This window comes from Athene cunicularia (genome assembly GCF_003259725.1).
Source record: "Athene cunicularia isolate RWA chromosome 3 unlocalized genomic scaffold, athCun1 chr3_part1, whole genome shotgun sequence".
Classification (NCBI taxonomy): Eukaryota; Metazoa; Chordata; class Aves; order Strigiformes; family Strigidae; genus Athene; species Athene cunicularia.
In genome coordinates, this window is record NW_020799097.1 from 48,281,810 (window position 1) to 48,296,858 (window position 15,049).

The following is a 15,049-nucleotide window of genomic DNA, read 5'->3' on the forward strand; positions in this document are numbered from 1 at the left end:
TCTGTTCTGGAATGTGTATCAGGGAGAAGTGTGCTCAATGAAGAAAAAGGGCATGTGATTGTGTCATTACAGGATTGAGGACTGATTTAAAGCAAACTAGACAGTCTTATTTTCCGCAACTTTATCAATGATTCTTAGTTCAATGGTCGACTCTGCAACACTAATAAAAAGTGTTCTTTTAATAAAATGTTTTCCACTTTATACCTACTATCAGTAGTTAGAATCTGAAAAACTGAACATAATGATGACATGCTTCAGGGTGTTTACGTACCTCAGCTCCACCCATCCATTTTGGTTCATCGGGAAATTCAGCACACAGGATATCTTCCGACTGGTTAGTTCCTAATACATGATAATGCAGCTTTTGGTGCAGGTTAGTGGAGGTCTCAGTGCCTAGTGAAATGCAGATATTTAAACCAATTAAACTTTTCACTATCACTGTCTTACAATAAAAGCTGCTAAATTCCTTCCTTACTGATGCTTCTCAGCACTTTACTTTGTCTGCTGCTCCTTGAGTTCTGCTAGCATAAACATGGTGTGTTGCGAACCACAGATTAATCTGGATCACTAACAAAAACCTTATGCCCCAGATTGATACTCATCAGGTCCATCTCCCAAGCCAGTTCACCTATGCCCACACAAATGCATAAGGGGAAGACATTTAAGTAAGCTGTCACCAGACACCAAATTCCAGACAATAACACCCTGTATGAAGGCTAAGTAAATCATTGCAGAGAAAAAGAAAAGGAGCAGCAAACTTCTAAGTGAAAGAGAGGGACAGGCAGACAAGAGGATACTCACACTAAATGAGTATAGGTTTGGTCATACAAGACATAATCTGGTATCTAACTGTATAAACTAGTATAGCTAGTTCTATCAGTATAAACTACTACTTGCTAATTATTTGTTGCACGAATCTACCAAAAAGGTCATCTAGCTTCCACATAGCATGCAAGTAGTACAGCCATACTTACCATCACTTTTCCCATCTTGTTTTGGATAGCAGTTATAGAACATGCCTTTTCCATCATGGGTCCATGCCATGCAACTGAATTTAACTCTCTCCAGTGTGTCTGGAAGATCCTCAGGGCCTTCTACTTTCATAAACTTGATAGTAACCCAATCAGAGCCACTAGAACTCAGCCCATATGCAAAGTATTCACCGTCTTCACTGAATGCATAACCTAGGAAATTTGAACCAAACATGATGAAGTAAGAACCAGCACAAGGAATCAATGTTTTCAAAAACTGTTTCATTATTTTGCCACACAACTTTTTATTTTACTATGCACTAGCCAAACCCCAGTGAAAGAGAGGTAAAATTGGGAAAGTAGTTAAAAGAACTGTGCTCACCGAACATGGAGAGAAGAGGGTTTATTTTCTTAAAGACAGCGCAAGAAACTACACCTGCTATCATTTGGGATTCACAGCACTTTTCCAGTCTCTGTGGACTTCTCAAGTAACTCACAGAACTGAGTTTAGGTACGCATACTCAAAACGTATGTTCAATAACATCGCTTATGCCCAACATATGAATTATGATTTGAGCAATAATTCTTCTACTTCCCTGGGTTTTGAGGATAGAGGTGGAGACTGAAAATGCACACAGGTAGGGAACTTAAAGTAAGATTTTAAGAGAGAAACGATACCAAAGAAGTCAACAAAAATTGACATACAAGCAATGCAACCTGAAATAAATGACTGGAGTTGCTGAAAACTAGACCTTGCAAAGCCATGAAAACTGAAGCAATTGGAAAAATTTGCCACTAACACACAAATGGATTAATCACCAGTATTCTCAGCTAAGACCTCCCTAATACATATGTCGCTCTATCCAAACTGTGAGGAAAACATGATTCTGGCAAAAATTCAGAAGAGCTTCCATCACAGTTGATAAGGATCAAACTCACTCTTAAAATCAACTCAGGTGAAGAGATTGAATTATCACAGGCCTATATAGACCTAAAAGTAACTACCAAAAAAAAAAGAACAAATGGGTTTGAGAAGCACTACTGTGCCACTCTAATATATTCTCCCCCTTAAGAACATGAGAGAGGCCATTCTGATTCAGAACAAAATTTCTCCCAGCTATCCTCAGGAATAACCACAATGAGATGCCTACAAAAGAACAATGCAAGCATGTGTAATACCTCCCTCAAATATCTGTACAGCCTCTGTCCATTTTTAGCTTAGGGGACTTCTTTTCCATGAAGTTGCTGAATAGTAATTGTCAACGCTTCCCTTTTTCTTGACCTTGTCCAGCTTGCCTTTAAACTCACTGAAAGTTTTCTACACCACCGATATCAATTGGTAAGGGGTTCTACAAATCTACTTCTTGTGGCATGAACCACGCCCTTTTGTTTGCTTTGGACTCTACTCTCACTGCATTCATCTGATACCCCCTCATTCTTGTAATTGAACAATTATGACTAACTAATCCCTATTCACTCTCTCCATGCTACTACATGCCACAAATGATTCTAGACCTCTATTACATCCCTGCTAAATTGTCCCTTTTCCAAGTCGATTGATCTGGATACTCAATTGATATTGATTGATCTGAATCAACTGAACTGATTGATCTGATACTCAATTGTTTCTGACCTTTGCTCCATACCCTTGATTGTTCCTACTGCCCTTCTCTAAACTGTATTTCAGAGCCCCTTTTGAGCCAAGGGGACTAGAACTATATTTAGTATTTGATGCAACTCTACAAATCTCTGGGTTGCTAATGTAATGTCATTTTCTTTTTTGTTCTCTATTTCCTTCTTAATAATTTCTGATATTTGATGTGTTTGTTTGGCTGCTACCAAGAACCAGGCTGACATATTCATGGAACTATCTATTACAGCCTAAAAATTGTTCCCAAGTGCTCATGATCAGCTCAGAGACCATTCCACCCATTCCTCTACAAATGAGGTTAGGATTGTTTGTTCCCTTTTCATCACTTAATGGATCTGCACAGAGACTTTTGCCTGTTAATTTATTGTTCACTCACTATCGCTAAGGTCTTCCTGCAGCTCTTCAGTCATTCTTCAATCTTTACCTGGAATAACTTTGTATTATCACCAAACTCTGCTACCTTACTGCTCACTCCTTTTTCAAATATATACATACATACTGAACAGTGCAAGTCCTAGCATAATCCTTGACAGAACTCTAGTGGTGATTTTCACTTTGACAGATGATCAGTTATTCCTGTCCCTGCCTTTAAATCAATTATTTATCAAGACCAAGAGTTGACCCCTGTTATTCCATGACTGTTGTTTCTCTAAGTGCATTTGGAAAGAGACTTTGTCATAAGCTTTTACTTATACAGTAAATACAGAAATATATGAACTCAATTCCTTATATCCACAGTTTATGGCAGGACTTCTCACTAAAAAAAACCCCAATATATTTATTCTCTTCAACTAGGTCTCACATAAAGAAGCATCCACTAATTCTGTCCTCTGTTTTTATTAACTTGCCTTGAACAGACTTAAAGGACTTCTAGGTCTAAGACACTTGCTCCTACAATAAGCCAGCAGGGAGTGGGAAAACAGACAGCTAACACAAGCTAAAGCCTTGGTGAACACAAGTAATTTTTTGATAGTTGTAACAGTTAATGCTACATTCCTTCACAGTCTCTTACTTGAACTTCCTGGCTTCTGTTAAAGATGCAAAATACAATTTTAAGAGAATTAGTCAGATAAATACATGAACATTTTTTATCTGCTATGGACACCCTCAAGATCTGTTCATATTTCAGTGGAAACCTGTTACAGAGTTGTGAAAAAAAAAAAATTGAGAAATTGAGCAAAGTTAATCATGAATACAGTGTAGATTTAGAAGTGGTGTTCTGAAACAAAATACAAATCCACATATGGCTATTGTGACTACTTTGATTAAAACAAGCCACTCTAGCCATACTTTTATAGGTGAAGAACTGGGAACCATTTCCAACTTCTGCTGAAGACCCAGACTCATTCAGCAGGAACTGCAGTCTCACTAACCTCGTAAAGCCACAGTGCCATCATCAGAAAGCTTATTTGGATCAAGAAAAACTTTGGCATCGGCATCCAAGGAATCTTGTACATATAAAACTCGCTGGTTCTGCAGTCCTGTATTGTAGAAGTGAAAATACCTAAAAGAATGCAAGAGGGAAAATAAGTAGGAAGAACTCAGATTTTCAGTTAGGCAAGCAAGCAAAACTTGTATGAGATTATCATTAAGTGAATAAAAGACAGGTAAATATATAACGGAAACACAAGCTTCATAGCAGAGTAGGAATCATGGCTTCCTCTGCGGCTGTCAGGGATTTAATCATCCTCTGTAGGTACTTTTCTCTCCCCCTTAGCAGAGAGGAAGTCCAGATACCAATTTCTAGGCCTCTAAAAATTAGAGGTCTCTCATCCCAATGTGAAGAGACTGCAGGATGCATCCAAAACATCTTTTAAAAATAGAAGCTGCATTTGCCAAGGTGTATTCCAAACAAAGCGAAGTATACTATAAATCTACATGACTGTACATTAAACAGTTACGGCAGCCTTGGTGTTTCTCTGTTACAAGTATAGGCACAGATTCCCATCCCCTATATTCTAAGCTTTGTCATCCATATTGCTGTTTTTAATCTGTATCAGGTGGCAGACAGATGTTCAAATGAAACAGAACTGAAATTGTTTTATCTGTATTTTCCAATGTCCCTAAAACTGTGTGTGTTTTTAAAAAGTTGTAGGAACAGAGATTTACAGAATTCTCTTTAGCGAGGGATACTCTTCACATCATATGACACTACAGAGCTCAAAGAAATTAAATAACTCCCTTCAATTCATAGGTACTTACACCCTTCTTTCATGTAACTTCTGACTTTTACCACACAAACCCACGACTTAACAAATCAAACAGAAGCTTCACCTGGGGGAACAGAGTAATTTATGGGGTAATGGTCAAACCTAAACATAAGTTCACATATTTCCCAAGACTGTCCAGTACTTGGATACAAGCATGGGAACCTGGTAAACCCAGAAGGAAGAACTATACTCAAAAGGCCTGGCTAACGATCTGAACAAGTAATAGATTCAAATACTAACAATAATGTTCAGAGAGTGAAAAAGTTGAAAGATTCAAAGGAACAGAAGAAAAAGATACCTTATTTTCCGTTTGAACATGTTATTTCTAGCCAATTTCACTTCTGCAATGCTGGGCAATAAGCTAGGAAGCAAAGGTCAAACAATGCGACAGACACAGCACCTCCTTGGGCACTCTTGTCTTCTGCAGATTCTACAGAACAGGTCTTGAGACACTGTCCTTTAGCAGCTATTCTTCAGCAGAAAACTAGAGAAATTAAATGTAAGAATTTCTAAGTGTCATGGGAGGTTAAGACAGTTCTTCAAATAGAATAGTTCTTCTTCCTGTCCTTTACTGTTACTTGATAGAGCCCTTTTGATATCCTCAAACACCATAATATATGGGGGTTTGCTGTGATTTTTAAACCACCGTGACTTAAGTTCAGCATGTTCCAAGACATAGAGTAATGCTCAGAAAAACTTAAAAGACATCTATTAAAATCAAAGTACTGTCATAAGTTAAAGCACATTAAGCTCTTGGCATAAATGTTCTTCCTGGTGGACAGTCAGCTGCATCAAATTAAGACTCCATCTCCAGTGGAGACTATATTCATCACTGCCATGAGCACTTCTGAAACATCAAGCTTTATCAGCATTGAAGATAACCACACTCAGGCATGTTTGCACTGCACAGGGAGAATGGGTCAGCAAATCCAGAGCAGTCACTGACCAGGCTGATCCAGAATCAGATTCAGCATAGCTACATCTGCACGAGCATCACATACAAACTAATAAGCTTTGCCCGACTTGCTCAACAAGGCTTACTTCCCCGGGTGCGGCACTGCCCTAAACAGTTCCACTGCTTTGGGGCTTAAACCTCACACCTTTATATGCTGACAAGCTGTGCCACATCAGCGACAACTTAAAACAACACCAGCTTGGGTTCACTACCCACAATATACTTTCATAAAAGCCCACACAGTACAGACTTTCCCTTCCTTAGTAACGAAAGCCACACCCTCCTGACAGCATAGAGCAGATAACTAAAGAGCAGCAGATCTCCATGAATATCCATGCAGAAATCTTAAGGCAATGACACAATCTTCTGCTCTTCCCTGTGGATGACAGTGAAAACACACCTGGCATATCTGGGTGCCCACTCAGCAAGGATGAAACAAATAGAAAATACTGAAAAAGACTATTTGTGTTGCTCATGATTAAGAAAATGGCTGATTGTCTGCACTACCTCTTTTTCAACTGCTAAAACAATCTTTAGATGTTACTAAGTTAACTAGCAGTTTCATCCTTTTACTCTCTTACTCTAGGAGATTGCTAATGTTTCTGAAAGAAGTCACATAAAATTGAGTAGCAGCTGCAGTCTCCAGACCTTCGGCAAGCTACAGAAGCACCATCTCTTTATCTAGCCACAGGAATGAAACAGGGATGTAAGCAGGGTAAGGACTGTTTAGAGATCTTTTTGTATCAGTTTCCTTAAGCCCTCCAAATTATTCTTCCCCTATCCCCTGCAGATATGGGAGCTGTTTTTCACAAGGGAATTCCCACTGCTTTTCACTGGCTATGACAAAACAAAATCCTACCAGTTCCTCTAAGTATGACCAACCCAAGAGCAGTATTTCAGTAAATATTTAGAAAAACATGCATATGACAGACTTGTGCTGTTTTCAGGATGAGGTGCCTTTAACTATACTGACAGTGACCAACCCTGAAAGGAACTCCTCAAACTTTTACAACAGTTATTCTACAAAGTTGCCTATCGACACTCACAAATCTTCCTATAAAAATAAACAACAAGAAAACAGTAAGACTGGGAACTGAAGAGTCAAGCATGTTATGCTCTGCATCATGCAACTATATGCATTAACATAGATTTACTTTTCCTACTTCACAACTATAAAGGAATAAATACAAACATAATTTATAATTTGTTTTCCTAACGAGTAGTTGCTTTTGACTTGCTTTACATTCATCACCAAAGACATTCCGCACATACCTTTTTCCTTTCTTGAAGTGGCAACTGTACTTAGGATAATCGTAGAGTTCAGTCATTCGTTCTTTGAACAGTCCTCTGACAGGACACTGCTCGAGAAAGGGTACTGTAAGCTTGTTCTGAGCCTCCACAAATGCCTGTAAGAAAACATTACCCCCAAAGAAAGACATGAACTCAAGCAGAAATATGTATTTCCTACAGGAAACACTATTTTCTGAAGCAATGCCTCACAGACATCTTCCCCGCCCCATATAGGTAGTGTAGTGTCACACATGAAGGGTCTTGAATACTTATTTGCATTATGTCACAATACTGTACTAAGCCTGACTGATCTTATATCTTGAATAACATCTCTTCAGGGCATGCACTGGGGTAACCAGTGGTTCAGCCAAGGAGAAGCCAGATTCATGTAATTCTCCTCTAAAAACAAACTCCAAACCTCATGCTTTTTAAAAACCCTCCTTATATTTGCTGAAATGGCATAAAAAAGCTACCTTACGGTATATACATAGGAAATACCCCTTACTTCACCACAAATATACAATACTCCAATACTCTAGGATAAATAAATTAGTAAATGGATAAAGAACAGAGTCCCTTTTGCCCACAGACAGCGCTATCATTTCAACAGCTGTGAAGGGCTGGAAGATGATACAAAACATCATGTGAACCATCTGTTCATCCTATTAACATATCATACAGGATCAATCCCAGCCAGTATTTCTTTGAAAGGCCAAAGTACTGTCTACAGATCAGTTCTTAGTTACACAAGGCAAGAATTCCTAATTTCTGAGAGGAGAACTTTGAGGAGTCTGGTTTCTTTAAAGCACACCACCTCCCTGACACAAACACTTAACAACAGTGGCCAAAACCATTACCACTCCAGCTGTTGGTTAGAGGCTGCTGCTCCCATGGCATGCATGGAAAAACTGGTGCTCTGTTGGTGTTTCACCATCCCTATTCATAGCAACAGTATATTAACGTAAAATTACTATCTAAGCATTGCAAGGTGAACCACAGCTGCTAAGAAGCAGACATACATGCTTTTCTGTCTCTAACATGGAGTAGGAAGGACAGGATGCTGTGCGTGAGACTAATTCACAGCCAGATATCAATGATGGCTGTTGTATCACTCTCAGACCCCAGCCTCTTGCCTCCAGCCTGAAACCCTGTCCACTCACCTCTTGCTTACACAGGTCTCTTTGACAGTTGCTTTAAAAGAGGCTATTGTTTCTACCTGTCCTGAATCTATCATGCAGCAAACAGATCAACACATGTTAACATCTGAATTACACTTCACCACAGGGCATGACCCACAGGAACAGCAGGGCTACAATCTCCATCTCACAACTTGTGTTTCACAGTTCTTCAGAAAAGCCAGCTGCGTAGAGTACCTGGCACACATTTAAAAAACGCTATCACTGTTTACTCATTTAATTCTTCAGGTGAAAAAAAGGAAAGAATAGAACATAAAACTCTTCTGGTAGTGTTTTACAAACATTTCATGTGGTGAGAAGTGAGCATATGGGGCAAAGAGAGAGACACTGTCCCTCCCATTCGCCTCACTGCCACAGCAGTGCACAGTCAAGAGCTGCATTACATGTCCAGCTGTTTTCAGAGACCTGTCAGGCCAAAAGGTAAAGGAGAAAGTGCATTAATTATGGTCAATCTCCACTTGAGAGGTATTTGTTCATGTCTAACAAAGCACAGAGGAACTGATAATCTTTAAACACGTGAGTGCAGAATTACTAATGCTCTAAGAGCATTTGGCTAAATACTGAAACGTATTAGTTTAAAAACACATGGGCTGGTTACACACAAGTCACCACTCAAAGATGACACAAGAAAGCAAGCACTACAGCACTGAAAAAGAACAGATAAGAAAAGATATAGATGGCTAACAGTGATGACTTCTGAACCTTTACCCAAAATTGGACTCTCTGTACCAGCAAGGATCAAGTCAGGAAGCGATCCCGAGAAAAAAGTGAACACATTGTCAAGGGAAGACCAATTTTTGCTTCTCTTCTCCCTTTGAGGGATCATACTGACACAAACAGCTTTAACACCCAGCACGGCAGCACAGCACATCCCAGTGGTAAGTCAAAACTGCATGCAGCTTCCATACAGTACTGCTGTAATCGTTCCCTCCCATCAGATGATGACAGAACTATATCAAATCTACTCAAGAATTACGTGTATTTGAATTTCTCTAAATGCAAACACATGAATTTCAAAGACCACATACAAAAAAATCTAGACAGCGCATGCTATACAAATAAACTAACTACTCAGTGTGCTGTGACATTTCAGGAAAAAGATGTCTTATAAAACCATCCATTGTACTAGATGGGCAAAAGCACTTTTCAGCTGAATTTAGTGGACACAAACTGGCCCACATCTTTGTTTTATGTATCAGTAACTCAACCAAAGTGGTAACCCTGCTGCAAGGGTATACTGGAACTGTGCATTACCATTTTTAACTGGCAGTCACATCTACCACATCTGCTTTCATTACTGATATTCAAAGAGGAGACACGAACTTTTCTTCACAAACATTCATTGCACAAGAGCAGTATTACATATTTATTGCACTCACAACTGAATAACTAGTAATTTTGCTTTTAGATGAACTTAATATATTTTTCCCATTTCCACTTACTATGCACCAAAGATTCCAAGACTATTTGTAAAAGAGAATGCCATTAGTATCTGAAAAATGAGGTAGGAATTTTTGAAAGAGTTCCATCGAGTCCACTAGTCCAGTTTGGAAACTCTATTCTTACACTTTCAAGCACAAGGTTGCACTCACATTCAAAAAGCAATACATAATTGAAATATTGCTCTAGGTAAAGTACAGGAACAGATGTCAGCAGAAACTCTCATAGCAAACAACTCTATCCACCACACCGAGCTAAACAGATGCCACCCAGGCCACAGGGCTAATAGCAACTCTATACATCTTCATGAGCCTATAAAGATTCTTATTTTACCTGTAGAAATCTGCATCTGAAAACCTATCATAAGTCTTGAACCAGAACAGAATTTGCTAGCAGAAGAAAGGATAGAATAAGGGTCCAAGTAAGGCATATGCTTATGGTATCAGAAAATAAGGTAATCTGAAAAGCAAGAGAAGTGTTGTACTAAGAGTACAGATATTCTACTCAATGCTGAAGTGTTTGGCCATTACTTGAGCAGGCCAACTGTTATTTAAAAAAAAAAACACTAAATTTCATCTAAAACCCCAAAACTTTTTAACCATGCTTTGTTACAACCTATCAGCTGTCTACACATCACTAAGCTATTCTCTCAAGATAATGATTTCCACTCACAGTATGCCTTCCAAGAAGTCTTAAGATAGAAATTGTTTTAACATTAGCAGTCTTTGTTATTAACCTGTAAAGGATTTACAGTTTAATAGTTACCCCCAAAATCTTCATATATATCTTCTCAGTAAAAGGTAGTTCAGTGCAACTCCTACAAGAGGGCACATACATTTTTTTAAGTATTACAAAGTAAAACTAAGCAGCCTTCTGTCAACTCAGGTCTTAGCATTTACTTAAGTACTGAGCAATGTTTTTATTTACATATTGGACAAGGGAGTTTTGTTTGCTTACAGCTGTGTGTCACTACTCCAACCAAGCACACACAGGGAAACTAGTGATATAGTAATGCACACAGATCATGAACATTGAAGCACATACTTCTTGAACAACAGCTTTTCCACAAGAGACTGAGGATGTGGCTGGATGATTGGTTTAATCAGCTCCAAGACTGCATCTGACAAGAAACAGTCCTGCTTATGACACCTGCAGATTTCAATAACCTCTTTTTTATAGCAGATATATACACTGTGTATGGATCATCTTGGCGACCTGGCTGAAAGATTTCTATACCTGTTTGACTTTCACCTAATTAAAAGTAGGCTGTGGGCTCCTACAAAAGGAAAGATCCCATTCTTGAACCATCTTAGATCCAACTATCACATGGCCTTGGAATGACCTAAATTAAGCATGTATGCCAACAGGAAACTAATCCACCAAAGGCTTCCCCCTCCCAGAACATCACCTTGCAATGGCTATATCCAGGCATGGGGGGGGGAACAGAGGCACTCAGGTCAGCACAAGAAGGGGAATGAGGGCAGAGATAAACCACAGAACCACCTAACTTAATGTAAATCTGCAGACTCCAGTGGATCAGATACAGGACCATCCACACTCTACTCCCATTGAAAAAATAACTGATTAAGCCAATTAAAAAAGTCTCACCCTTCTATGTTCGCTTGTTTGTAAGCTGCTATTATAACTATCAGAGCCCACAAGATCGTTTGTACTAGCTACAGCAAAAAGTAGCTTGATTCTTTATACTCACAGCTGTTGTGGGTAATTTTTTTCAGTCCCAGTCCTCTTAACCCTATAGTGGACATCAGGTGAAACTACCACAAAAATTCCAGCGGTAAAAACAATCACCTCACTTGCCTCTGCTTCCTTCTCCACACTTCAAGAAATAGTACACTTGATATTTCACTGACTGACATCAACACAGAAACAAAGTGAGGCCTACCCATTTATTTTCTGCGACCACACCAATGCTTGCCATGAGTATTTCTGCTCAGTCTAGAAAAGAATTCCAAAATATATGTGTATTTATTCGACAGCACACACCAAATAATTTTGACTGCATATGAGAAAAGATTCCTAACTTAATAAATGAATTACGTTCAGTCTTCACTCTCGGCATAAACCAGAATTTTCACTGTTATACATACTCAAATCAAACAAGTGTGCTGTAAACAGGAATTGAATAGGGACTCTTTCATACAGATAAGCATGGATGACCAAGGAATTCTTTTTCTAGTTCTGTATGTAATATGTGGAAAAGTAAAGGTATCCTCTTGTTGGAGGTATACAGAGGATATTTTTATTTTTCCCCAAAACAAATGGAAGTTTGGGACATTAGGTGTGCATAAAGAGAGCAAGCAACTTGGAGGAAGAATGGGAAGGACAGAAGTCTCAAGGTCAGCAACCTGAAGGCTTGAGAATTTTACAAAGTATGCTCCAAATTCTCTCTGAAGCCTGCACAGTCATTCAATTGCCTCTATACCAGCATCTGGTTATTCTTTGACCTGGTGCAGAACAGCTATTTTGCAGGAGTCCTCCAAACTATCTCAAGAACTTGGAGATAAAACTATTATGAAAAGCTAGCAAGAAAGAGTTCCTGTCAGCAAGCTCTGCTGCAGGGCATAAAGTGAGTGATAAAGTAGATGAAAGGAGTTTAGCCCTTCAAAATTATTTTTTTCTGACCTCTTCTATGACAGAGGTAGAACAGCAAAATAATTCCCTTTGTTCAGTAACTCATACTCACATACTTATACACACACAGGAACTCTATTAACTCTTTGCTCCATACTACTGTTGCACTGAAAAATTCCGACAGGGTTTGTGTTTTTTGAGAGCATAGGCAAGTAAGATTTAACATTATTTTTATTCCACCAGTGTGACATCTTGTGTCTGTGCTGCTGCATTTTTATAAGGACATTATAATCCCACCATCTATTTTTTGCCCCCTATATACTACAACCTCTGGAGAATGAGATTCAGCCTCCTCCAACTGTTCTCACTCAAACTGTTCACAGTATGTGGCAAGAACACAGGGACACAAAAAGTCAGGTCTTGGCATTTTCTCAATCCCAGCACTTCCACTGGATCCCAAAAACCACTTTAATAGGTATTTGTAAAGCCTCTATAAAAGACAGACATAACCATACCTCCCCACACATATATCCCTCTGAATCTGGCACAAAACTATCCTGTGTGTACTGTTTCTTAAGGACGACAGAATCAAAAAATAAAAATACTCACAACTTGCTAAATATCTAATTCGGTGTTAACATCCGTGGTAGAGTTTTTCATTAAAACCTGGTCTCAAATGAACGTTTTTAATCTACCTGAGTTTTTATATTTGCTGTCAGATTTGTAAGTATGGAATAGGATCCTAACTGTACCTATTTTATCTTGCTCTTGACAGCTACATTAAGTTCTATTCAACCAATCTCAAGCTCATCAAAACGTTATCATGGAAGCACATACATGAGAGAACATGGAAGGAATCTCACTAATGGAAAGCCACCTTGCAGAATATTTTTAAACTGAGATCCTGCCCTTCATCTTCCTGACACATTCACGCATACTAGATAGACGCCAGTGGTTTAGATCTGGAACTACATTTATCACAAAGTTATTAGCCATTACAGAGGAAACCCCCTTAACACTGACACCTACCACTTTCTCGCCATCACCCCTGCAACTCCCTACACCATGAGGAACTGTATCACAGTCATACTTACTATTCCTGAGTATTATTCCTCAGCAAGAGGCCAGTTCCAGCAGCACAGCCTAGCTACACCAGACTTCAGACTGAAATCACTGCAACATCCGCAAACTGTAATAAAACCCTAAGAAAGCCTTACTTCAGAAGGAAATTTTTAAAAGTTAAAAAAGAAAAAAAAAAAAAAGATACATTCACACACTTCGTCACTGTACAAAGAAAGCAAACCAAAGGAATTTTCTTTCTATCTTCTAACTATTTCATTATGGCAACTTTAGATGTGCTTAGGACAGTGGATAAAGTGCTCTAAAATCAGAGTATTTCTCCTGAGTGTGACAACACCACCTTGAGCACTGAAATTGTCTAAGAAAAATGGGTGCAAGATAAACAAGGTCTTTGTTTACCAAATTCTGCGATCTAAATTATACCAAGTGTTCCAGTCTTTCCCTCATTTACACAAACATACAAAATAATGGCATTGCTGGTGGTGCCATAAGATATCACATGAACTACACCTACATTCACTAAGTTCTCGTAAAGTACTGGCAGGTCCTTCAAAAAGAAGAATACCCATAAACCTAGTCTATAACAGAGAACCATGTCAAAACAGCCATTCCTGTACAAAGAAAAGTTACCTTTGTCTGTTCACTATCAGGATCTTCAAGCCAGCAGTATGGGTCACTTATTTTACAGCCATGGTAATCCAAGACCTAAATTTATAAAAAAACACCACTTTAAAAAAAAAGACATGCACACAAGTAAACTCTAGTCATCAAGGTGAAGGGTATTTGGAATTTCACAAAAGCATACAGTGCCAAGAAGCAAAGGAAGCGAAAAGCAACAACTTGCTCCCAAGTGAGTTGTTAATATTACCATTCTTTGGTGATGGCACCAAGTCAGCAGAGTTGTCGTCAGAAAAAACAGAGCACCAGAGAAATGCAGAACATGAACATAAATTCGTTCCACAACAGACAAGTAATACCCCTCCCCCAAAAACAAATCAACCCCCCTAAAAAAACCAAACAACCTAAAACCTCCCCCAAATCCAGGGGTTCAAGTCAAATTACAAACCCCGATCGCTGGATGCAGCCAAAATGTAGTTTCTAGTTAGACAATTAATCGTCTCTTGTTTAGCCCTACCTGCTATTGCTTCTCACAAACATGCGAGTAAAATACATCTATAAATTTCAAAAAACCCCAACCCACGTGGTTGAATTTACCAGCTTCCTTCCTCCAGTATACAAAATAAGACTAGATACCTACTGTTAGGAGTTGCATGGTTCAGCCTTTTGCTCAACTATGAAAATAAATACTTAAGTTTTTCCAGTGTTCACTTACGTCGGCAAACATTCTGGTTTAAAAGCGATGTTAGTTCTGTAAATAATCCCTGGGCTGGCGCCTAAAGCACAGTCCTTTCGGAAGGAAAAGCAAACTGAACCCGTTTTAGCTAAACTTAGACCGTAACCCTTGTCCATCAAGTTACTGTGAGAACACGAGGGACTATTTTACAGATGTGGCACCACACAAAAATAGAGTGCTTGTTCCTCTGCGTGCTAGTCCAGCCCAGCTGGAGGCCTGGATGTCCCCGAAACACGCGGCGGTACTAGAGCTCCGGGATTTGCGCTCCCGGCTCGGCACGGCCGTGAGATCAGCCCCCGCCGGCCGCCCC

General features: G+C 39.1%; 1 protein-coding gene across 2 annotated transcripts in view; it reads right to left on the reverse strand.

The window, feature by feature from the left end:
• PREP (prolyl endopeptidase) overlaps positions 1-15,049 on the reverse strand; it is a 120,958-nt gene that overhangs the window by 95,743 nt on the left and 10,166 nt on the right. Inside the window, exons 1-6 of one of the 2 annotated variants that reach the window (XM_026845286.1) lie at positions 14,254-14,272; positions 14,016-14,090; positions 7,060-7,193; positions 3,996-4,126; positions 975-1,184; positions 272-393 (exon numbers count right to left, since the gene is read on the reverse strand). In XM_026845286.1, the coding sequence (XP_026701087.1) occupies positions 272-393; positions 975-1,184; positions 3,996-4,126; positions 7,060-7,193; positions 14,016-14,090; positions 14,254-14,256 (675 nt within the window). In that variant the 5' untranslated portion in view covers positions 14,257-14,272. Of the gene's footprint in view, positions 1-271; positions 394-974; positions 1,185-3,995; positions 4,127-7,059; positions 7,194-14,015; positions 14,091-14,253; positions 14,273-15,049 lie in introns of those variants that run through there. The other variant, XM_026845284.1, reaches the window with a different exon arrangement.